This window comes from Myxine glutinosa, chromosome 3 (genome assembly GCF_964187855.1).
Source record: "Myxine glutinosa chromosome 3, kmMyxGlut1.1, whole genome shotgun sequence".
Classification (NCBI taxonomy): Eukaryota; Metazoa; Chordata; class Myxini; order Myxiniformes; family Myxinidae; genus Myxine; species Myxine glutinosa.
In genome coordinates, this window is record NC_136263.1 from 33,104,505 (window position 1) to 33,130,357 (window position 25,853).

The window sequence follows — 25,853 nt, forward strand, 5'->3', positions numbered from 1 at the left end:
ATATTTAAGTGATTCTTCACCATTGGGACATAGGGCTAAAACCGATACATAGCGGGATATCTCAAAATGTTATGGACGGATTTGGACGAAACTTGGTGTCCAGGTTGTGTGTGTGACAAGGACCATTCGATTCGATTTTCACAAGTAACAAAATTATTCAATTCGATTGATTCGATTCAATTCTTCGAATTTCAATGAAATTCTTTTTCTTCTTGAAATTCTTCAAGATTCGATCAATGATCTTTTCTTCGTTGAAAAGAAATGATCAATTCTTTTTTTCAATGAAATTTTCAATGAAAATGAATTTTTCAATGAAATTGAAATGAAAATGAAATGAAAATTTAAATGAAAAATGAAAAATGAAAATTTTTTGAAATGAAATGAAAAAGAAAAAAAAAATGAAAAAAATGAAAAAAAAAGAAAAAAAAAATGAAAAAAATGAAATGAAAAATGAAATGAAAAATGAAATGAAAATCAATTTTCAATGAAAATGAAATGATCAATTCTTCAAGATTCTTCGTAGATTCGATCAATCTTCAAAATTCTTCAATTCGATCAAATGAAATTCTTCGATTCAATCAATGAAAAAGATTCGATTCAATTCTTCGATTTTCACAAGTAACAAACATAGGGCTAAAACCGATACATAGCAGGATATCTCTAAACGTTATGGACGGATTCGGACTAAATTTGGTGGACAGGTTGTGTGTCTGACAAGGACGATTCGATTCGATTTTGGTGAAGATCTGAATATGGATTCGGATATGATAATTATTTAATTTTGAAGTGATTCTTCACCATTGGGAAATTGGGCCAAAAACGATACATAGCGGGATATCTGAAAAAGTTGTCGACGGATTCAGACGAAATTTGGTGGACAGGTTGTGTATGTGACACCGACGAAATGATTCGATTTTGGTGAAAATCTGAATATGGATTCGGATGTGAGAATTATTTAATTTTGAAGTGATTCTTCACCATTGAGAGATCGGGCCCAAAACGATATACAACATATTTTTAAAAGTTGTGGACGAGTTATGACGAAACTTGGTGGACGAGTTGGTTTGGTGACGAGAACAAGCCGATTAGATTTTGGTTCAGGTCCGAATCCAGATCAGGCCTATCAGTGGGATACACAACATAAACTTTTCAGCCTGGCGGAGGTATGTGCTCTATACCGAGTACCGTTCTAGTTACCGAGTATGTGCTCTATACCGAGTACCGTTCTAGTTACCGAGTATGTGCTCTATACCGAGTACCGTTCTAGTTACCGAGTGTGTGCTCTATACCGAGTACCGTTCTAGTTACCGAGTATGTGCTCTATACCGAGTACCGTTCTAGTTACCGAGTATGTGCTCTATACCGAGTACCGTTCTAGTTACCGAGTATGTGCTCTATACCGAGTACCGTTCTAGTTACCGAGTATGTGCTCTATACCGAGTACCGTTCTAGTTACCGAGTGTGTGCTCTATACCGAGTACCGTTCTAGTTACCGAGTATGTGCTCTATACCGAGTACCGTTCTAGTTACCGAGTATGTGCTCTATACCGAGTACCGTTCTAGTTACCGAGTGTGTGCTCTATACCGAGTACCGTTCTAGTTGCCGAGTATGTGCTCTATACCGAGTACCGTTCTAGTTACCGAGTATGTGCTCTATACCGAGTACCGTTCTAGTTACCCAGTATGTGCTCTATACCGAGTACCGTTCTAGTTACCGAGTATGTGCTCTATACCGAGTACCGTTCTAGTTACCGAGTATGTGCTCTATACCGAGTACCGTTCTAGTTACCGAGTGTGTGCTCTATACCGAGTACCGTTCTAGTTACCGAGTATGTGCTCTATACCGAGTACCGTTCTAGTTACCGAGTATGTGCTCAACACCGAGTACCGTTCTAGTTACCGAGTATGTGCTCTATACCGAGTGCCGTTCTAGTTACCGAGTGTGTGCTCTATACCGAGTACCGTTCTAGTTACCGAGTATGTGCTCTATACCGAGTACCGTTCTAGTTCCCGAGTATGTGCTCTATACCGAGTACCGTTCTAGTTACCGAGTGTGTGCTCTATACCGAGTACCGTTCTAGTTACCGAGTGTGTGCTCTATACCGAGTACCGTTCTAGTTACCGAGTGTGTGCTCTATACCGAGTACCGTTCTAGTTACCGAGTGTGTGCTCTATACCGAGTACCGTTCTAGTTACCGAGTATGTGCTCTATACCGAGTATAGAGCTCTATGGTATGTGCTCTATACCGAGTACCGTTCTAGTTACCGTGTATGTGCTCTATACCGAGTACCGTTCTAGTTACCGAGTGTGTGCTCTATACCGAGTACCGTTCTAGTTACCGAGTGTGTGCTCTATACCGGGTACCGTTCTAGTTACCGAGTGTGTGCTCTATACTGAGTACCGTTCTAGTTACCGAGTGTGTGCTCGATACCGAGTACCGTTCTAGTTACCGAGTATGTGCTCTATACCGAGTACCGTTCTAGTTACCGAGTGTGTGCTCTATACCGAGTACCGTTCTAGTTACCGAGTATGTGCTCTATACCGAGTACCGTTCTAGTTACCGAGTGTGTGCTCTATACCGAGTACCGTTCTAGTTACCGAGTGTGTGCTCTATACCGAGTACCGTTCTAGTTACCGAGTATGTGCTCTATACCGAGTACCGTTCTAGTTACCGAGTATGTACTCTATACCGAGTACCGTTCTAGTTACCGAGTATGTGCTCTATACCGAGTACCGTTCTAGTTACCGAGTGTGTGCTCTATACCGAGTACCGTTCTAGTTACCGAGTATGTGCTCTATACCGAGTACCGTTCTAGTTACCGAGTATGTGCTCGATACCGAGTACCGTTCTAGTTACCGAGTGTGTGCTCTATACCGAGTACCGTTCTAGTTACCGAGTATGTGCTCTATATCGAGTACCGTTCTAGTTACCGAGTATGTGCTCTATACCGAGTACCGTTCTAGTTACCGAGTATGTGCTCTATACCGAGTACCGTTCTAGTTACCGAGTATGTGCTCTATACCGAGTACCGTTCTAGTTACCGAGTGTGTGCTCTATACCGAGTATCGTTCTAGTTACCGAGTGTGTGCTCTATACCGAGTACCGTTCTAGTTACCGAGTATGTGCTCTATACCGAGTACCGTTCTAGTTACCGAGTGTGTGCTCTATACCGAGTACCGTTCTAGTTACCGAGTATGTGCTCTATACCGAGTACCGTTCTAGTTACCGAGTATGTGCTCTATACCGAGTACGGTTCTAGTTACCGAGTATGTGCTCTATACCGAGTACAGTTCTAGTTACCGAGTGTGTGCTCTATACCGAGTACCGTTCTAGTTACCGAGTATGTGCTCTATACCGAGTACCGTTCTAGTTACCGAGTGTGTGCTCTATACCGAGTACCGTTCTAGTTACCGAGTGTGTGCTCTATACCGAGTACCGTTCTAGTTACCGAGTGTGTGCTCTATACCGAGTACCGTTCTAGTTACCGAGTGTGTGCTCTATACTGAGTACCGTTCTAGTTACCGAGTATGTGCTCTATACCGAGTGTAGAGCTCTATGGTATGTGCTCTATACCGAGTACCGTTCTAGTTACCGTGTATGTGCTCTATACCGAGTACCGTTCTAGTTACCGAGTGTGTGCTCTATACCGAGTACCGTTCTAGTTACCGAGTATGTGCTCTATACCGAGTACCGTTCTAGTTACTGAGTGTGTGCTCTATACCGAGTACCGTTCTAGTTACCGAGTGTGTGCTCTATACCGAGTACCGTTCTAGTTACCCAGTATGTGCTCTATACCGAGTACCGTTCTAGTTACCGAGTATGTGCTCTATACCGAGTACCGTTCTAGTTACCGAGTATGTGCTCTATACCGAGTACCGTTCTAGTTACTGAGTATGTGCTCTATACCGAGTACCGTTCTAGTTACCGAGTGTGTGCTCTATACCGAGTACCGTTCTAGTTACCGAGTATGTGCTCTATACCGAGTACCGTTCTAGTTACCGAGTGTGTGCTCTATACCGAGTACCGTTCTAGTTACCGAGGATGTGCTCTATACCGAGTACCGTTCTAGTTACCGAGTATGTGCTCTATACCGAGTATAGAGCTATATGGTATGTGCTCTATACCGAGTATAGAGCTCTATGGTATGTGCTCTATACCGAGTACCGTTCTAGTTACCGAGTGTGTGCTCTTTACCGAGTACCGTTCTAGTTACCGAGTATGTGCTCTATACCGAGTACCGTTCTAGTTACCGAGTGTGTGCTCTATACCGAGTACCGTTCTAGTTACCGAGTGTGTGCTCTATACCGAGTACCGTTCTAGTTACCGAGTGTGTGCTCTATACCGAGTACCGTTCTAGTTACCGAGTATGTGCTCTATACCGAGTATAGAGCTCTATGGTATGTGCTCTATACCGAGTACCGTTCTAGTTACCGAGTATGTGCTCTATACCGAGTACCGTTCTAGTTACCGAGTGTGTGCTCTATACCGAGTACCGTTCTAGTTACCGAGTATGTGCTCTATACCGAGTACCGTTCTAGTTACCGAGTATGTGCTCTATACCGAGTACCGTTCTAGTTACCGAGTGTGTGCTCTATACCGAGTACCGTTCTAGTTACCGAGTATGTGCTCTATACCGAGTACCGTTCTAGTTACCGAGTATGTGCTCTATACCGAGTACCGTTCTAGTTACTGAGTGTGTGCTCTATACCGAGTACCGTTCTAGTTACCGAGTATGTGCTCTATACCGAGTATAGAGCTCTATGGTATGTGCTCTATACCGAGTACCGTTCTAGTTACCGAGTGTGTGCTCTATACCGAGTACCGTTCTAGTTACCGAGTGTGTGCTCTATACCGAGTACCGTTCTAGTTACCGAGTATGTGCTCTATACCGAGTACCGTTCTAGTTACCGAGTATGTGCTCCATACCGAGTACCGTTCTAGTTACCGAGTATATGCTCTATACCGAGTACCGTTCTAGTTACCGAGTGTGTGCTCTATACCGAGTACCGTTCTAGTTACCGAGTGTGTGCTCTATACCGAGTACCGTTCTAGTTACCGAGTATGTGCTCTATACCGAGTACCGTTCTCGTTACCGAGTATGTGCTCTATACCGAGTACCGTTCTAGTTACCGAGTGTGTGCTCTATACCGAGTACCGTTCTCGTTACCGAGTATGTGCTCTATACCGAGTACCGTTCTAGTTACCGAGTGTGTGCTCTATACCGAGTACCGTTCTAGTTACCTGGTATGTGCTCTATACCGAGTACCGTTCTAGTTACCGAGTATGTGCTCTATACCGAGTACCGTTCTAGTTACCGAGTGTGTGCTCTATACCGAGTACCGTTCTAGTTACCGAGTATGTGCTCTATACCGAGTACCGTTCTAGTTACCGAGTGTGTGCTCTATACCGAGTACCGTTCTAGTTACCGAGTGTGTGCTCTATACCGAGTACCGTTCTAGTTACCGAGTGTGTGCTCTATACCGAGTACCGTTCTAGTTCCCGAGTATGTGCTCCATACCGAGTACCGTTCTAGTTACCGAGTGTGTGCTCTATACCGAGTACCGTTCTAGTTGCCGAGTGTGTGCTCTATACCGAGTACCATTCTAGTTACCGAGTATGTGCTCTATACCGAGTACCGTTCTAGTTACCGAGTATGTGCTCTATACCGAGTACCGTTCTAGTTACCGAGTGTGTGCTCTATACCGAGTACCGTTCTAGTTACCGAGTATGTGCTCTATACCGAGTACCGTTCTAGTTACCGAGTGTGTGCTCTATACCGAGTACCGTTCTAGTTACCGAGTGTGTGCTCTATACCGAGTACCGTTCTAGTTACCGAGTGTGTGCTCTATACCGAGTACCGTTCTAGTTCCCGAGTATGTGCTCCATACCGAGTACCGTTCTAGTTACCGAGTGTGTGCTCTATACCGAGTACCGTTCTAGTTACCGAGTGTGTGCTCTATACCGAGTACCATTCTAGTTACCGAGTATGTGCTCTATACCGAGTACCGTTCTAGTTACCGAGTGTGTGCTCTATACCGAGTACCGTTCTAGTTACCGAGTATGTGCTCTATACCGAGTACCGTTCTAGTTACCGAGTGTGTGTTCTATACCGAGTACCGTTTTAGTTACCGAGTGTGTGCTCTATACCGAGTACCGTTCTAGTTGCCGAGTATGTGCTCTATACCGAGTACCGTTCTAGTTACCGAGTATGTGCTCTATACCGAGTACCGTTCTAGTTACCGAGTGTGTGCTCTATACCGAGTACCGTTCTAGTTACCGAGTATGTGCTCAACACCGAGTACCGTTCTAGTTACCGAGTATGTGCTCTATACCGAGTACCGTTCTAGTTACCGAGTGTGTGCTCAACACCGAGTACCGTTCTAGTTACCGAGTGTGTGCTCTATACCGAGTACCGTTCTAGTTACCGAGTATGTGCTCTATACCGAGTACCGTTCTAGTTACCGAGTGTGTGCTCTATACCGAGTACCGTTCTAGTTACCGAGTATGTGCTCAACACCGAGTACCGTTCTAGTTACCGAGTATGTGCTCTATACCGAGTACCGTTCTAGTTACCGAGTGTGTGCTCTATACCGAGTACCGTTCTAGTTACCGAGTATGTGCTCAACACCGAGTACCGTTCTAGTTACCGAGTGTGTGCTCTATACCGAGTACCGTTCTAGTTACCGAGTATGTGCTCTATACCGAGTACCGTTCTAGTTACCGAGTATGTGCTCTATACCGAGTACCGTTCTAGTTACCGAGTATGTGCTCAACACCGAGTACCGTTCTAGTTACCGAGTATGTGCTCTATACCGAGTACCGTTCTAGTTACCGAGTGTGTGCTCTATACCGAGTACCGTTCTAGTTACCGAGTATGTGCTCTATACCGAGTACCGTTCTAGTTACCGAGTGTGTGCTCTATACCGAGTACCGTTCTAGTTACCGAGTATGTGCTCTATACCGAGTACCGTTCTAGTTACCGAGTGTGTGCTCTATACCGAGTACCGTTCTAGTTACCGAGTATGTGCTCAACACCGAGTACCGTTCTAGTTACCGAGTGTGTGCTCTATACCGAGTACCGTTCTAGTTACCGAGTATGTGCTCTATACCGAGTACCGTTCTAGTTACCGAGTATGTGCTCTATACCGAGTACCGTTCTAGTTACCGAGTATGTGCTCAACACCGAGTACCGTTCTAGTTACCGAGTATGTGCTCTATACCGAGTACCGTTCTAGTTACCGAGTGTGTGCTCTATACCGAGTACCGTTCTAGTTACCGAGTATGTGCTCTATACCGAGTACCGTTCTAGTTACTGAGTATGTGCTCTATACCGAGTACCGTTCTAGTTACCGAGTGTGTGCTCTATACCGAGTACCGTTCTAGTTACCGAGTGTGTGCTCTATACCGAGTACCGTTCTAGTTACCGAGTATGTGCTCTATACCGAGTACCGTTCTAGTTACTGAGTATGTGCTCTATACCGAGTACCGTTCTAGTTACCGAGTATGTGCTCTATACCGAGTACCGTTCTAGTTACCGAGTGTGTGCTCTATACCGAGTACCGTTCTAGTTACCGAGTATGTGCTCTATACCGAGTACCGTTCTAGTTACCGAGTGTGTGTTCTATACCGAGTACCGTTCTAGTTACCGAGTGTGTGCTCTATACCGAGTACCGTTCTAGTTGCCGAGTATGTGCTCTATACCGAGTACCGTTCTAGTTACCGAGTATGTGCTCTATACCGAGTACCGTTCTAGTTACCGAGTGTGTGCTCTATACCGAGTACCGTTCTAGTTACCGAGTATGTGCTCTATACCGAGTACCGTTCTAGTTACCGAGTATGTGCTCAACACCGAGTACCGTTCTAGTTACCGAGTATGTGCTCTATACCGAGTACCGTTCTAGTTACCGAGTGTGTGCTCTATACCGAGTACCGTTCTAGTTACCGAGTATAGAGCTCTATGGTATGTGCTCTATACCGAGTACCGTTCTACCGAGTACCGTTCTAGTTACACCCTTGATTCTTGTGACCAAACAGATAGCTGGTGACCAAAGGAGAATGCCTTTTTGGGGGAAAAAGCCATTTCTGTAAATAAACTAATTAAAAGCAAACCTGTTTTGTTGATCAATATAATGCTATTTAACAAAGTCACATGTATTTATGTAAATATTGTAGCTACACTAGGTACTAAAGCATTAAACACACGTACAATGTCAATAATTAAATTCACAGATGAAACTTTTCTCCAATCTTCCGCTCCCATTCCCACAAACACTGACCTCCACACACTGCACATTCCATGCAAATTTCCAAACACATCTTCATTTCCCACCTATGTGCAGATATCCATGATATTGATAGCGGAGCTGCAGTGAAAGCCAAAACACTGCAGTAGAACGATGGTATCTTGGTATGAATATAGTTCGTTTCACACAAGTACCAATCACCGATTCATCTCCCGTGACATCCATAGGGAGAAATTCCTCTTTTTTTTCAACCAATTTTCTTCAAATCAATTTCCTCATATTAATTTTTGTCGTCATTTAATTACAATCCCAGAGTTCAGTTTATTTTAAATGTCACTGCTGACAATTTTACAATTTACCAAAAAAACAATTAAGTGATTCCTTCTTCTTCTTCTTTCGTATGCAGCACAAGGCTGCGGGGTAGCATCATTGGCTGAGGCTGATGCAGTGCCCCCTGCTGGTTAGGGCAGGAATTTATAAATTGTTCAGGATGCCGGATATACATATATATATATATATATATATATATATATATATATATATATATATATATATATATATATATATATATATATATATATATATATATATATATATATATATATATATGTATATATATATATGTATATATATATATTTATATATATATATATTGTTACGGTTCGCGGTTAAGGATGGTATGTTTGCCGAGCGGAGGTCCCGCGACCTAACAGTTTCCCCGATTCACTCGAACGTTGGCCGTATCGTGCCACAGATATTCAATATGGAAAACTCTAAAGCGACCGAATGCAAAGAGGAAGAAGAAGACGTACAGAAGAGTAACGGGATTTATTATTTACACACACAAGCAAACGGAGCAGTCACGGTTATTTACAGGGGACATGAAAAAGCATGTGACACAGTGAAAATACTAGCTTATACAGACTTAATTGAATACCCAGGACAGAACAAACAGAACAAACTCACGTACACGAATGGGGAACTTGTAGGCAGGAATGGCTGGAAGGAGAGGAAAGTCCAATGGGTCCGGCAGCACGATCGGCGCGTTGGGCAGCCGCCGTTCCTTCGCGGCCCTGCTCAAAACCGCCGTCCTGGCCCCAAGCAGCTGTCGAGTGTTGTTGCTGCTGTGGACGCTGCTGCTGGCGAGCAAGGCGACGAATAGCAGGCTTTGTGCTTCCCTGGATGATCTCTTCTCTTGGACGTCACAACCCAGCTCTGCCTTGGACCCTTTCAACTCAGCTCTCCTCTGACGACCCAGCTCTTTTCTTTGCACCTCACCACGCAGCTCAGCTCAGCCCTGGTCACTCTTGCGCGCGCGCTTTTATAACGCCGCCGGCGATTAAGCCGCCGGCCTTCAGGACACGCCCATCGGTGTGCTCACCTCGGCCCTGGTTGGTCGCGCGACCCTCTGGCTCCGCCCTCGATGACGACGGGCGGGCACGCCTTTCTTCCCCAACCCAAGCACATGTTCAATGGCGGCAATTGTAGTTGGCAATGCGAATGGCAATTGACGAAAGGGGAAATGGAGGTTTTTGGGAATGGGAATGAAGGATGAAGGGAACCTATCTTTTTCACTTGGTGCAATGGAGTGTCATTTTAATGGAAGACAAGGCCTTACCCTAAAACACATAATAAAGATATAAACTACTGAACAAGGGTTTTATCGTGTCCTTCAATGTGTGCTTTATGGAATTAACTACCAGGACGCCCTTTTAACCTTTACACAACACTGGAGGCAGGAGGGGCCAGAATCAAACAATGTTACACAGCAATTTACCACAATTCAACACAATAAAAAAATACAATCCTCATATCCGCAACAATATATATATATATATATATATATATATATATCTATCTATATATCTATATATATATATATATATATATATATTGTTACAGACGCGGTTGTGGATGTTGGTTTACCGAGCGGTTTGGTATGGCCGCGTCTGCACAGTTTACCCGATTATACTCGAACGTTGGCCGAGTCGCGCTACGCTAAATCAATTGAGGAAAAGGACACAACGGCTGGGTTAAAATGACACGACACCAAGGGTTCAGTTCTCAAGACCTCCGGAGGAGGTTATAATATTGCGGAAGGTCAGATTACAGGGATGAGAGAGACAGCATAGTAAGGTAGGCACTTAATTACGGTCTTATAATAGCCCCGACAGACGACAGATAAACAGGACAAAACTGACTCACACGGGGATTGATGGCAAGGAAAGCGGGTAGTCGATGGCTCAAGGTGCACCTTGGCTCAGGGACAGAATCGACCCGGTCCGGTCCAGTAGATGCGGGGAGGTCGCTCAGCGCTCGGAGGTCGCGACTTGTCTTTTCAAGCTGGGGGCGCATCTGATCTCACGTCCGGTAAGTCGCTGCGTATATCCGGCGGGGAGTGACACGCCCTCGGCTAGTTAGCTCCGCCCCAGATGGAATCGGTCCGCCCTTCTTATTGGGTGCGGGGGGGTTACCGGGCTCCGCCCTTGACGAGGAGCTGACAGTGAGCCCCTTCGTGGTAACCCCGTCGGAGCGCATGGTCAATGGCGGCTAACCAAGCCGATGTGAGGACGCACACTCCCCGCACGCCGTTGTTGTAGTTGTTGTTGTCGTTGTTGTTGTAGTTGTTGTGGTTGTTGTTTCATGGGGAAGATGGGAGGAGGTATGGGGAGGTCCTAAACTCACTACTGGTGCCATACGATCACATTCTGGTGCAACGAAGAGTCAGAATTAATGGAAACGAGTCCTTAACTGACATAGACTAAGAATAACTAGCAAGATGTCCGAAAGTTGTCTACGTGAGATGCGGTGGACCTGGGCACGACATTTAATGGGGGAAAAAGGGGAAGGTCGGTTCTACAGAGTGTTATTTACAGGCAATGGGACTAGGGAATGGGGGATTGGGGATAGTTGGGGAGTATTGGGGAAATAGGGGAATATTTACAAGCGGATATGGAGGCCAAGTCCCATATCCGCAACAATATATATATATGCATATATATATATATGCTACAGAGAGTACTGAAGTTAAGAAGATCTATAAGTTGTACTGATATTGTTTTGTGGTCACTCTCTTCAGATCTCTAAAGAAATCTGAGCAGCCCTTATGTGAGGAGCATGAAGATGAGAAGATAAACATCTACTGTGTAACGTGTGAGACGCCCACCTGTTCTATGTGCAAGGTGTTTGGAGCTCACAAGGACTGCGAGGTGGCACCACTTGGCAAAATCTACAAGACGCAGAAGGTTTGTGCTTCGTCATCATTTGTCGTTATTGTGACGTCTCACTTTTCTGTAAAGTCCAACTACTAATACTCACAGAGGGGATGTCCAGGTTAACATCCACCTGAGGGAAGGGATGGCACACGCATCGATTCCTTGGCTTGCATGCAAAACACCAGGGTGGCAGTTTGTAGTTGGACCGACATCCAAACCCAGGCTAGACAAGCGAGACATGAGTGTGCCCCCCTCTAGGATATCCCGCACACGATATGAGGTTTAGTACATCACGGTACTCCCTGAGCTGCTGAGCCGATTGCCCATCAGGAAGACATATTATGTTCGTCCCACAATGAGAATTTGTAAACGTGAATCTGCTTCTACAATCTGAAAACTGCATCAACTACAGGAACACAAAGTCCCTTTTAATCTATTTGGTTTGGGAGCTGCACTTGTTTTTTTTTACCGGTTAGCATTTTAATTCCCATCCTAAGTTGCTTTGTAGGAATGAAGTGTCAAACACAACCTGCAGATTGATATCACCTGCTTTTAGACCAAACCAAGAAAGAAAGCGATGGAACCTTTTCCTGAAGGTCATTTTTGAATCAACAAGGTTTTTTGTGACCATAAAGGGGACTTCTTGGACTTCCTCTGGCCTTACAGGCCACCACACAGCGGATAAGTTCTCTGCCCGACAGGTTGTTGAGCAACTACGGACGCGGAATAATACCGCCAAATCTGGCAGGGCCCTCGCTCTTTTACAAACTTGTTACCTTTACAATAGTTTGACGATGCCAATTGGAGTACGTACCTTCAGCGCGCATTCGTGTATCTATTTATTACGTATGGCCGAGCAGAACCACAAGTACGCGCTGACTAGTGGTGAGAGCGATCGTTGGGGAAAAACATCCCGGCTGTCTACTTGCACACACTGTGCTTGACTTGTCGCCACGCTGTACACCCAGCGCTGTCTGGCGCAGCTCGTCCTGGCTCCAGCGCAATTTGCTATGGTGGTTGACTCCTCCGTGGCACAAACACGCAGGCAACTTGTCTTCGGGTCCCCAGCACGTTTCTACAGCCACATTTGTTCTGGCGTTCCGTCTTTTAATCCGCCTGAGTGGGGCGGAGACATGAGGGAGCAAAGTTCATGGGAGGTCGACTAGCCGGAGCATCCTCAATGGTGCCCTCACCAGCCAAAGTCCCCTGCCATGCAGGAGCGTCAATCATTCCAAAATCTGAATCTTCATCGGAGTCATCTCTTCCTTCCCCAATGAGTTTTCCTGCCCAGCCAGTGGTCTTTCTTGGCTAGCGCTTTTGAAAAGGAAGGTGGGGGAGGGGATCATCTGTTATGTGGCTATGTGTGGTGTTGTGCAAGATAATTGTTAAAGAAAGAAAGGGAATTTATAAATAACGAGTTTGTACCCGATATGGACTTGATGTAGGGTGTAAGGCAATTTGGAGAAGGGAATGAACCAAATCAGATCCTGCAACGGGCAGAATATCAACTATGTGAAATGACCCATGGTAATAAATAGAATGGAGTCAGATCATTAAATAGAATGGAGTCAGATCATTAAATGTAAGAACAGTAAGACAATTAAAGAGAAGGAAAACGACCTATCGAAACCCACATAATGCATCTGCCCCGTTTCCCTCCAAACAACGGCTGGAGGCCTATCTGTGCGTGCACAAATACCACGATTTTTCTAATGCTGTGAACAAACGTTGGTACATCACGGGTGATGAAGGTTTAAAAACATTTTTTTTGTATACAAGATCGAGGCTCATGTAAGAGCTAACATTAATCACAAAAAAAAAAAACGGACACATAAAGCATATAATAAAGTTAGCGGGAGACAAGATGGGGAGAGAGAGGGAAGCACACAAGTACAACATTTGAGAGCAGGGACATCGGGAGATCTGTGGGAGGGGGAGGGCTTGAGGGAAGGAGGCGTGGGAAGGGGAGGAGGCGGTTGGAGAGGAATAAAACACATGGACACTGCAAGAACTTCCAGGAAAGAAGTCGGTATTTCAAAAAAGTGGAACTGGGGTGTTTTAACGGGGGTAGAAAAGATCAAGGTTTTGGATGGGGGGAGATAAGAGATGGTGGTGAACAGCTGTTTTAAAGACCTGGAGGGAGGAGTGGGATTGAAGGGAGTGGGGGAGTTTGTTACAGAGTCGGGAGAAAAGAGGAATGAAGGAGTGAAGCCCTTATGTTGACTTCGGATCGTCTTGGTTGTGAGCAGAGAGTCTTGATTTTGGCAGTTTAACCATAAGAGGATTGCAGGCAGATCTTGTGCGACCTGTAGGAATATTTGGGGGACAGAGCACAGACAGAGCTGGGGGAGCAAGCCCGGAGAGGAGTCGGTAGAAGACAGAAAGACCACCAACCTGCCTGCGGTGAGTAAGTGAAAGGCCCTCAGAGATAGCTTCATCGCGGAGATTCCAATGATCCTGAAAGCGTTGGTTTCAACAGCGTGAAGCCGAGCTAGGTGTGAGGCAGGAGCACCGGCCCAGAGGGGAGAGCAGTATTCCATTGAGCTGCGGATGAAAGCCTTGTATGTGGTGAGGAGCTCAGGTGTGCGAGGGAAGGGCTTCGCACGACGGAGGATGCCCTTGCCCACAGCCCAGTCGGCGACTGGCTTTGGAGGCCAGCTTGGAAATGTGGTTCTGGTGAAGTTTCATTGAAATAGTGTTTGTAGTTTCAGAGGAAAAAGCAAATACCGTACCTGTTTTAGGGGTCAAACCTAGACCCACTTCGCCCCCTGGTAGACGCCAATTTTTTTCATGCCGTGAGCAAAACTGAGTTGCAACATGCCAAATATCATTTTAGCCAAGTTTGGTCTCAATCCCAACATTTTCTGAAAATAAGTTGCAAGTGTTTACGTACTGACGGACAACGCGCCATCCCATAAACTCCCCAGAACTACGTTCCAGGTAAGCTAAAAACGATTGTATGTGCAAATTGGCAAATATAGGTTTGGCAGAATTTTGCAAGATTCCAGTGTGGATTGCGGGGGGGGGGGGGGGGGGGCATGGGAGTGCAGGAGCAACACACGTGATCCACACAGGTCTGTAGCAAGCCAGAGCATCAAGGGTGGAGAGGCAAATTCAATTAAACAGTGGGTGTTTCTTTAAAAAATGCATCAAAACACTGGAGGTGATGATGCTTCTGTGAGAACACTTCCTCCGAGAACACGTGAGAAAAGAGCCGGTAAAATAAAATTGTACCCTCTTATGCTGGAGTTAATGTGTTTAAGATATGTGGACTCCAATAATAAAAAGCAGAGGTAAAATCCTCCAAAAAAAAATAATAAAAAAATACACCACCCATGCCTTTTTACCGTTTACACCACTTGTATATCACATTAAATTACCCTCTCTCAGATGAATGAAGTTTCGGTCATATACCTGAGACCATGGTCTGGCCTCACTCCATGCGAAAGGCTCAAGGATTTTTCTCATGCAAACTTTTGTGTTATTTTTTGTCAGTCTGATTCTAGAGGGGAGGATATTATTCCTTGGGGGTGTAAGGGGCAATCCTCCCTCTCAACCCCCCATCCCCACGTAGTTACAGGCCTGGATCCACACTCCATGGTAAGAACTGGCAAAAGCTGGTGAACTGGTAAAGTTAACCTGAAGGCATGGACATTGTATGATAGGTTGTGCCACAACATGGGCAGAACAGATACTGGGTGGCGTATCAGAGATGGCATGGAAAATTCTTGTCCCGGATGCCAAACCCAATAAGCAATGGAAGTTATTTCTGAAGACAAGTCAAATTGAAGGCAGGGAGGGAGGGTGTCCAACAGGAACATGCTGTGTGTCCGATTCCTGTGATGACGTTGCATTGAGTCCTCAATTGGTTCCAAGACGAGACTATTTAGACTGTGCTTGTTTATTAATTTTTGTTGCAGGGTGAACTGAGTGATGGAATTGCGATGCTCGTGGCTGGAAATGACAGAGTTCAAGCAATAATCAGCCAGATGGAAGAAATGTGTAAGATAATGGAGGTAAGGCTGTGACTGCCTCTGACTTTTGACCTCTCGACCCCATTATCGAATCCGTTTATCTTTACATCATTAAAGATACTTGTACCAAGTTTGACTTGGTCCCTTCAGCTGTTCTTAAGTTATCGTGCTAATGAAGACCTATTACAGACTCTGACCTTTGACCTGTTGATGTTGAAATCTAATCTGATCAGTTCATCTTTTCATCGTAATATATACTTATACTAAGTTTGGTCAAGATCCCATCATTGGTTCTCGAGTTAGCTCGTTAGCAGAATTTTTTCCTCCGGGACCTCTGACCTTTGACCTTTTAACCCCATAAACCAAACAGTACATCTTTGCATCATTATATATACCAGCAACGGTACCCGCCCTGTGGGCGGGGCTTCAATTGGGAGGCCCAAATGAAAAGGTAAAATATCAGAAATTGAAGGCTTTTTTTATTTTAAACGATTTATATAAACATCCGTTAAATCATATCACACGCAAATCATCAAAATCTCAACAGTATTTATAGAATTTCAATAAAAGCCACATCACTGTTCATGTCGGTAAATATTATTCCATCGTGTTTGGAAAAATTGGAAAATTGGAAAAATTGGAAAAATTTGTAATTGGAAAAATTTTTAAATTGGGAAAAAAATGGAAAACCAATCTGGCCTATTTTACTCCAGGGGGTCCCAGGATTACCCACCCAAAATTTCGTTGCGATCGGTTCAGCGGTTTTTGCGGTACCTGGGGACGGACAGACAGACAGCCAGACAGACGGACAGACCTACAGGCGGGGTGAATTATAGTAAGATTGTACCAAGTTACCAACCAAGTTATATTGTACCAAGTTTGACTTGGATCCCCTCAGCCATTCTTACGTTATCACGGTAACTAAAACCTAATACGGACGCACGCACAGTCGGACAACCCAAAAACACGATGCGGAGGGAATAAACAAATAAGGTGTCCAAAACAAACTATGATGAGTTTCATTTCATGTTCCTGTAGCTATTGGCTCGTTATACTTTCATGGGCAGACTCTTTATAAGCATGAGCTGGCTTCCGGAATTATCCCAGTCGTCTCTTGTGTCCACAGGCCCCTGCTGTGCCTGACTATTTGAGTCTAGTTTTGGATAAACAACTCCAGATGTATTGAGTTCTACGGTTCATTTTAAGTACGTCCTGTGCCTTGTGTTATGAAATCCCTGCCACTCTCCCTCTGTCAGATTAATTTTGGTTGCAGATTTTATGTCAAATTTCTTTCATAATTATTCCAAGTTGCTATCAGTCTGGGATTTCTAAAAGAAAATGATGATTATCACCATCGGTCATCATGGATTTTCAGTCCAATGAAAGCATCATGGAAATCTAAAAGTGGGGAATGGGATGGACAATGGTGGTTGTACATTGGGTGGGGGTGGCGATAAATCGGACCCATTCCATATTCCAGAACATTGCAGACAAGATCCAAAATCACATATATTTACAGTGAAGAGCACCCACTTCTGTGTCACCAAAACCAATTTTATGATATAGAATATCAGCCAATAAAGTGAAGTCCACAAATCTCTAATGTCCTCCACTCAAAATTTCAACAACCCCCCTTGTAGCATCCATTGATGATGTAACTCATTTACAACTAGAACGACACTCAGTAGAGAGCAAACCTCCGCCTGGTTGACCATATCACTCAATGGTGAAGAATCACTCAAAAAATTATACTAGCCGGATCCGGATCTTCACCAAAATCGAATAGATTCTTCCTTGTCACACACACAATCTGTCGAACAAGTTTCGTCCAAATCCATCCATAACTTTTTGAGATATCGTGCTCTGTATCGTTTTTGGCCCGACCTCCCAATGGTGAAGAATCACTTAAGATTTTAAATAATTCTCATATGCGAATCCATATTCAGATCAGCACCAAAATTGAATGGAATCGTCCTTCTCAGACACCCAACCTGTCCACCAAGTTTTGTCCAAATCCGTCCACAACTTTTTGAGATATCCTGCTATGTATCGTTTTTGGCCCATTCTCCCAATGGTGAAGAATCATCTATCTATAATTCCAGTAATCTCTGTGTGTATGTTTGTATGTTTGTATGTTTGTATGTATGTATGTATGTTTGTCTGTGACCGCTGTTTCTCGACAACCACGGGTCCGATATACTTGCAACTTGCCAGGTATATTGCTGGGGACCCGAGGATGTGCCTTTTCAAGGTTTGAAATTAATCGGACAAGTAGTTACCGAGCTATGGCGATTTCTTTACCAAACACCGCAAGCCGTTCGCTTTGGACCAAACCATTGCATGTAAATAGAGGGGGGGGGTTCTGTGGTCGTTGCGAATGGACCAAACCATTCATGTAAATAGAGGGGGGGGGGGGGTTCTGTGGTCGTTACTGCCACGTGGTTTCAAAGTTTTTTTTTGTTGTTGTTGTTTGCACGCATGTTTTTTTGCACCCACGTACGGGCACGCCCTAGGATGTTTACACACACACACCCCTACACAAATTTTTTTTTTTTTTTTTTTTGGCAAGGAACGGGCACCCACGTACGGGCACGTCCTAGCTTATATATAGTACGGGCATGCCCTAGTCTATCTATAATTCCAGTAATCTCTGTGTGTATGTGTGTCTGTGACCGCTGTTTCTCGACAACCACGGGTCCGATATACTTGAAACTTGCCAGGTATATTGCTGGGGACCCGAGGATGTGCCTTTTCAAGGTTTCATATTAATCGGACAAGTAGTTACCGAGCTATGTCCAAAAAACGATTCAACCAATCAGAGAGCAGCGAGCTATCACGTGTGCCGAACGTGGCGAACAGACTCTGCCTCGGACGGCACATTTGAGAGCGTATTCATTTATTTCACGTTGGCAAACTATGTTGGCGTTAAACTATGTTTTAAAACTAATTAAAACTAATTTGCGATTCATCGTAACTGCGATATGCGACCTTCCGGACAGTCAAATGAGGACGTCACTTCCGGACTTACGGATAGTCATAGTGACGACGTACTCATGCTGAACGTGGCGAGCAGACGCTGCCTCGGACGGCACATTTGAGAGCGTATTCATTTATTTGACGTTGCAATCTGTGTTGATTGTTGTAAGGTACGATCGATTGTAGTACACGTTTATAATAACTCTGCCGATACAGGCCCGATTAACTGCAGCGCCATCCGAGCTGCGGCGTCGGGACGATACATTCATTGTACGGTCACATCACGCACTTACGGGCACGCCCATGGGCCCATGGGCGAAGACATTTTTTTTTTTTTTTTTGGCAAGGAACGGGCACCCACGTACGGGCACGTCCTAGTTTAGAAAATTCTAGTAGCCGGATCCGAATCCGGATCTTCACCAAAATCTAATCATTTCGTCCATGTCACATACGCTACCTCTCTGCCAAATTTCGTCCGAATCCGTCCACAACCTTTTGAGATATTCTGTTCACAAACAAACGGACAGACAAACGGACAGACAAGGGTGAAAACATATAACCTCCATCCACCTTTGGTGGTGCAGGTAAAGATCCTCGAAGTCTCATACATATCATCCTAATAGTCACAAAGAAGTTAAGCATAATTTTAGCTCAATGTGTATAAGGGAAGCATCTTGTCGGCGTCATCATCATGCTCCATACAGGGAGTTAGTGCTACCAGAGAAGTTCATTGGCTAGGGTTACAATCCTGAATGGGTCAAAACTTTCATGCAGGACACTCGTCCTGAGAGTGTAGGATTTGGAATTTGGCCAAGGTGTCGGCGATAGCTCATCTACTCTATACGAAGGATACCGAGGGATCTTTAATGTCCACCAGCTAATGCTCGTAGATATGATGATGCCCTGTTTAACGTCTGTCCGAGAGACAGCACCCACACGATGAATCGCCCTGCATGCGAAACACCAAGACGACAGTTTATAGCTGGGCCAACATTTGAACCGAGTGTGAAGCATCCTCGTGACATATTGAAATCAAAGAAAATGGGGGACCAATGGTCCTCAGCTCACCTGGCTGGTTGTCAAAAAGTGGAGTCTTGGGTGGATCAAGGTAAAAATAAGAGCTTGATTTAGAATACACATTGTATGTCAGGCAATATTGACATGATGTTCACATTAGTACAAATTCCTGCTGTCCTTGGTGGGGACATTTGGATGGTGAGGTGGCATTGGCCTTTTTCACTTCTGCTACAGTAAAGTAGCAGAGGTAAAGTAGCTACTTCTCCCGATACAGTAAAGTCTGCCCCCCTGAATGATAAAGATCAAGTGTGGAATATAATGCTACTTTTTTAAAATAAAGTAAATACCCCTGGGGCGCTCACTTGGTCGAATAAAGCATTATACTACACTGACTAAAGGTATTTTAAGCAGTATCACAGTATTTAGAAGATAAACAAACAAACAAAAATAATTATATATCACGGTATTTAAACGATACAACCCCCCCCCCCCCCCCCCCCCCTAGACAGCCTCACACCAGGCCCTCACTCCGTCCTCGTCCCACGCTCAGTGTTATGAGCCGTCTGAGCTGTGTAGCTCAGATATAGTGTTTGTGCATGGTCCTGGAGCGTGCACCTATATAATAACAAGACCCTGGTGTTGGGCTAGCGGCTAGGGTGCCGGCTTAGGATTCTAGGATCCTGGGTTTGAATCCCGGTCGATCGCTGAATTAACGCCAGGGGGGTTGACTCAGCCTGTCATCCCTCCGAGGTCGGCAAATTGAGGACCAGTTCACTGGTAATTCCCTGCTTGTCATAAAAAGGCGGCAAAAAGGGTTGGTGTCAGGAAGGGCATCCGGCCGTATAAACATTGCTTCAAAAAGGGGACCAAAAAACAACAACAACCATGGTTCCCGAAAAAGGCCAACCCCCGCTTTGCGGGGAAAAATGGCCTCTAAAGGTGGTTATTTTATAAGCCCTAGTTTTTGAGATATTGATCACTTCCAGTATGATGATGTCACTTCCAGTTGTCAAAATTATCCTTATTTTATAAGGTGCAACAAACTCCAAGGTGTCTATAATTCATATTTTTCGAGGTATTGCCTACTTTCTGTACTGGCAGCCATATTGCGATTCGGATTGGCTTATTTTATTCAATTATTCCGATAGGTAATCGATAATTTATTTTAAATTTCACATTGATCGGTTAAGCAATTTCAGAGAAGATGCATTTGAAGCGTTTTTCCTTTGATACAATATGGCTGCCACACCACGTGACCAATGACGTTGTTGTCAAATTATATTTCCCACATGTAATCGATCACATATGTAAAGTTTCGCATCGGCCAGTTAAGGGGTTTCAGAGAAGAAGATTTTAAAAAGTTTTCTTATGATCCAATATGGCTGCCATACCACATGACTGATTACATTATTGTTAGTTAACTACTGTATATTTCCCTTGGGTATACGGTCACATATTAAATGTTTCACATTGATCGGTTAAGCGGTTTGCCAGAAGAAGATTGATAAATGTTTTCCTGTAATCCAAAATGTCGGCCAAACTCGATTGAAATTCAAGTTCTTCAAACCTTACCTTCTTTTAGATGGAGGGCGAGGGTGCCATAACAAACTTCAGTTCTACCACATTATAGATCATTTTAGCGAATTATTTTTTTTTTTTTTGTATACGGAATCGAGGCTCGTGTAAGAGTTTTGTCACAATCCCATCAGCATTTACTGATAAGTAGTTGTAAGTCTTTACGGACGGACGGTTTGACAGATGAACGTGGAGCGCAAAAGCTGCGTCCGCGTATAGCGAGTGTGAACACAAAGGCAAATAATAAAAAAGTGGCAGAATAATGAAGTGCTGCATAACACCCTTCAAATCTTAGAAATCTAGATGCAATATACATTGGATAAATTCTCCACATTGTCAGATGTTCTCAGAACGTCGGCCGAGGCCCTCACTTTTTTTCTTCCGCACTCACTTTTTAACCTTTATTCGCTCTTCAATTTGTTTTCTCCGCAACCGATTGAGTGATTGACGTGAAACTTTCAACATCGGAGCACCTTCCCATGGAGAATGTTTTAATAAAATTGCATGGCGATTGGATGAAAAATGCAGCCGACGTTCCAGGTACTTATTTTTTGTAGGCATGGGCCGCACGGTGTTTCACTTACCAAGAATAAATGGAACCACCTTTGGAGGCCATTTTTCCCCGCAGAGCAGGGGTTGGCCTTTTTTTGGGCACCGTGGCCCCCTTTTTTGAAGCAATGTTTTATGGCCGGATGCCCTTCCTGCCGCCAACCCTGTTAGTCACCTCTTGCGACACACAGGGAATTAATTACCAGTGAACCGGTACTCAATTTGCCGACCTCGGAAGGATGACAGGCTGAGTCAACCCACCTGGTAGTTAATTCAGCGATCGACCGGGATTACGAACCCAGGATCCTAGGATCCCAAGCTGGCACCCTAACCGCCAAGCCAACACCAGGCTTACCAAGAATAAATGGCGAAAATCAAATAAGAAAAGAACTCTTCCGCCAATTGAAAGCTTGAATTTATGAGTGAATATTGAAACTAGTGGAATGGTTAAACTGAAAAGAAAATATGGATAGTCAGCTCAAGATGAAATGCAATAAATTTGAAAATTAAATATAAAAACAACTAACTTTGAATAAAACATTATTAACTAAAAAAAAACTTGTCATGAATGTAAAAACTCATTTCCAATTCAAACACCTTAGGTTGAGACTTTTCCAGCAGTGAGGTTGAGACATCTATGCTAAATACCAATAAACATAGTTTAATACCGGGCTGTGACGAACGTAAAAAATACTTACATTAAACACACCTTCGTTAAACATAAACATTGAGACACGGTTAGTTTTGATGCCTTTTGGGTTCATTGCCCCTTCATAAGTGGCTGCTCCCATGAAGGATCAAATCCACATGAGAAACTGCTCCCATGAAGGATCAAATCCACATGAGAAACTGCTCCCATGAAGGATCAAATCCACATGAGAAACTGCTCCCATGAAGGATCAAATCCACATGAGAAACTGCTCCCATAAAGGATCAAATCCACATGAGAAACTGCTCCCATGAAGGATCAAATCCAGATGAGAAACTGCTCCCATGAAGGATCAAATCCACATGAGAAACTGCTCCCATGAAGGATCAAATCCACATGAGAAACTGCTCCCATGAAGGATCAAATCCACATGAGAAACTGCTGCCATGAAGGATCAAATCTACATGAGAAACTGCTCCCATGAAGGATCAAATCCAGATGAGAAACTGCTCCCATGAAGGATCAAATCCACATGAGAAACTGCTCCCATGAAGGATCAAATCCAGATGAGAAACTGCTCCCATAAAGGATCAAATCCAGTTGAGAAACTGCTCCCATGAAGGATCAAATCCAGTTGAGAAACTGCTCCCATGAAGGATCAAATCCAGATGAGAAACTGCTCCCATGAAGGATCAAATCCAGTTGAGAAACTGCTCCCATGAAGGATCAAATCCACATGAGAAACTGCTCCCATGAAGGATCAAATCCACATGAGAAACTGCTCCCATGAAGGATCAAATCCACGTGAGAAACTGCTCCCATGAAGGATCAAATCCACATGAGAAACTGCTCCCATGAAGGATCAAATCCAGTTGAGAAACTGCTCCCATGAAGGATCAAATCCACATGAGAAACTGCTCCCATGAAGGATCAAATCCACATGAGAAACTGCTCCCATGAAGGATCAAATCCACATGAGAAACTGCTCCCATGAAGGATCAAATCCAGATGAGAAACTGCTCCCATGAAGGATCAAATCCAGATGAGAAACTGCTCCCATGAAGGATCAAATCCAGATGAGAAACTGCTCCCATGAAGGTTCAAATCCAGATGAGAAACTGCTCCCATGAAGGATCAAATCCAGATGAGAAACTGCTCCCATGAAGGATCAAATCCACATGAGAAACTGCTCCCATGAAGGATCAAATCCAGATGAGAAACTGCTCCCATGAAGGATCAAATCCACATGAGAAACTGCTCCCATGAAGGATCCAATCCAGATGAGAAACTGCTCCCATGAAGGATCAAATCCAGATGAGAAACTGCTCCCATGACGGATCAAATCCACATGAGAAACTGCTGCCATGAAGGATCAAATCCAGATGAGAAACTGCTCCCATGAAGGATCAAATCCACATGAGAAACTGCTCCCATGACGGATCAAATCCACATGAGAAACTGCTCCCATGAAGGATCAAATCCAGATGAGAAACTGCTCCCATGAAGGATCAAATCCAGGTTATACAGCTTCATGACATGCAAGGTACCAACAATGGTTCATAAGTGAATGTGTATGCTTCAATAAAGGTTTTGTCTAACACATGTAATCATTTCTTTTTATCTCCCGATTTCAACCCTCAGGCAAATGGACGACATCAGAAGCAGGAGCTGTGCGAAAAATTTGATGCATTGTATGCTCTGCTTGAGCAAAGAAAAAGCGAGATGCTCCAGATAGTGACGCGAGAACAGGAGGAAAGAAGTCAGAACATGCGCTCTCTCATGCGGCAATATGGAGACCACCTCGAGGGGGCTTCGAAACTCGTGGAAACTGCACTTCAGTCAATGGAAGAATCTGAAATGGCTGTTTTCCTACACGTATGTTTTCTTATCTTTAGAACTCATTGCATCACCTTATATGTACAAATCCTACATATGAATGTTTCGAAATCATGCAAAACTTCTGATATAGGTGTTAAAAAAACGTAAGACCACAGACTGATCACCTGTGGAAAAATAGTCTTTGAGACAAATTGTAATAAAGTGCAAAAATTTTTTTTAAGCTCATGGAAATTTTATTACTTGCAAAATCGAAGATTTTTCAAGTATATTGGTCGGTTGCGTTTGTGGTTCTGTCTGTCTGTTTGTTTGTTTGTCACCGGCCTACAGGTCACAATTTCCAACCGATCTTCACGAAACGTCACCAAATGGTAGAGTTGGTCAAAAGGTCAACATAGACCAAAGGTCACCAACTTTGCCGAATTTCTAAAATCCTCAATTTTCATCCGATTGACTTGAAATTTGAAGAGGACTTGCATATCTGGTCACTGAATTCAACCACCAAGTAGTTTTGAGGTCAACATAGGCCAAAAGGTCAAAATAGGCCATATTTCTAAAATCCTCATTTTTCATCGAATTGACTTGAAATTTGAAGAGGACTTGCATATCTGGTCACTGAATTCAACCACCAAGTATATTTGAGGTCAACATAGGCCAAAAGGTCAACATAGGCCAAATTTCTAAAATCCTCATTTTTCATCCGATTGACTGGAAATTTAAAGAGCATTTGCATATCTGGTCACTGAATTCAACCACAAATTATATTTTGGGTGAACATAGGAATCCCTGGTGTTGGGCTAGCGGCTAGGGTGCCAGCTTAGGATTCCAAGGATCCTGGGTTCGAATCCCGGTCGATCACTGAATTAACGCCAGGGGGATTGACTCAGCCTGTCATCCTTCCGAGGTCGGCAAATTGAGTACCAGTTCACTGGTAATTCCCTGTTTGTCGTAAAAAGGCGACAAAAAGGGTTGGCGGCAGGAAGGGCATCCGGCCGTAAAACATTGCTTCAAAAAGGGGACCAAAAAACAACAACAACCACGGTCCCTGAAAAGGCCAACCCCCGCTTTGCGGGGAAAAATGGCCTCTAAACGGTGGTATAGGCCAAACGGTCAACATAGGCCGAATTTCTAAAATCATCAATTTTCATCCGATTGACTTGAAATTCTAAGAGGTTTTGCACATCTGGTCACTGAATTCAACCACAAATTATATTTTCGGTGAACATAGGCCAAAAGGTCAACATAGGCCAAATTTCTAGAATCATCAATTTTCATCCGATTGACTTGAAATTCTAAGAGGATTTGCATATATGGTCACTGAATTCAACCACCAGCTATTTTTGAGGTCAACATAGGCCATAAGGTCAACATAGGCCAAGTTTCAAAAATCCTCAATTTTCATCCGATTGACTTGAAAATTGAACAGCATTTCCACATTGTCACTAAATAGGGAAACTAAGTATTTTTGAGGTCAAAAGGTCAAAGGTCAACTCAAGGTCATCCTTCCAAAATCATCATTTTTCATCTGAAAAATCGTCACTTTTCTTCCTGTTGACCCGAGCTTTGATCAAGATTGTCAATTTTAATCTTGATGAAATGGACAATTTGCTGTATCAATGGAATTTTTTTTCTTGGGGGGGGGGGGGGGGGTGGGCGGATTTTGCAAGTATCGTGCTCCGCATGACGTCTTCTTGTTTATTTATTGCAAGAAACTCGCACTCCCTATGGGAGTGACCGGGAGATGCGAGGGAGGGGAGAGGGTCATGTGTATGTACGTACGCACCATGTGGACGGCAGTTTGTTAATTCTCTTCTTTA

General features: G+C 44.0%; 1 protein-coding gene across 33 annotated transcripts in view; it reads left to right on the forward strand.

Annotated features, from left to right (window-relative positions):
* The window catches only part of LOC137412882 (tripartite motif-containing protein 54), a 68,201-nt gene that overhangs the window by 21,209 nt on the left and 21,139 nt on the right, over positions 1 to 25,853 (forward strand). For all 33 annotated transcript variants that reach the window (XM_078773814.1, XM_078773819.1, XM_078773817.1 and 30 more), the window contains exons 3-5: positions 11,325 to 11,490; positions 15,381 to 15,476; positions 23,842 to 24,075. In XM_078773814.1, the coding sequence (XP_078629940.1) occupies positions 11,325 to 11,490; positions 15,381 to 15,476; positions 23,842 to 24,075 (496 nt within the window). The remainder of the gene's footprint in view (positions 1 to 11,324; positions 11,491 to 15,380; positions 15,477 to 23,841; positions 24,076 to 25,853) is intronic.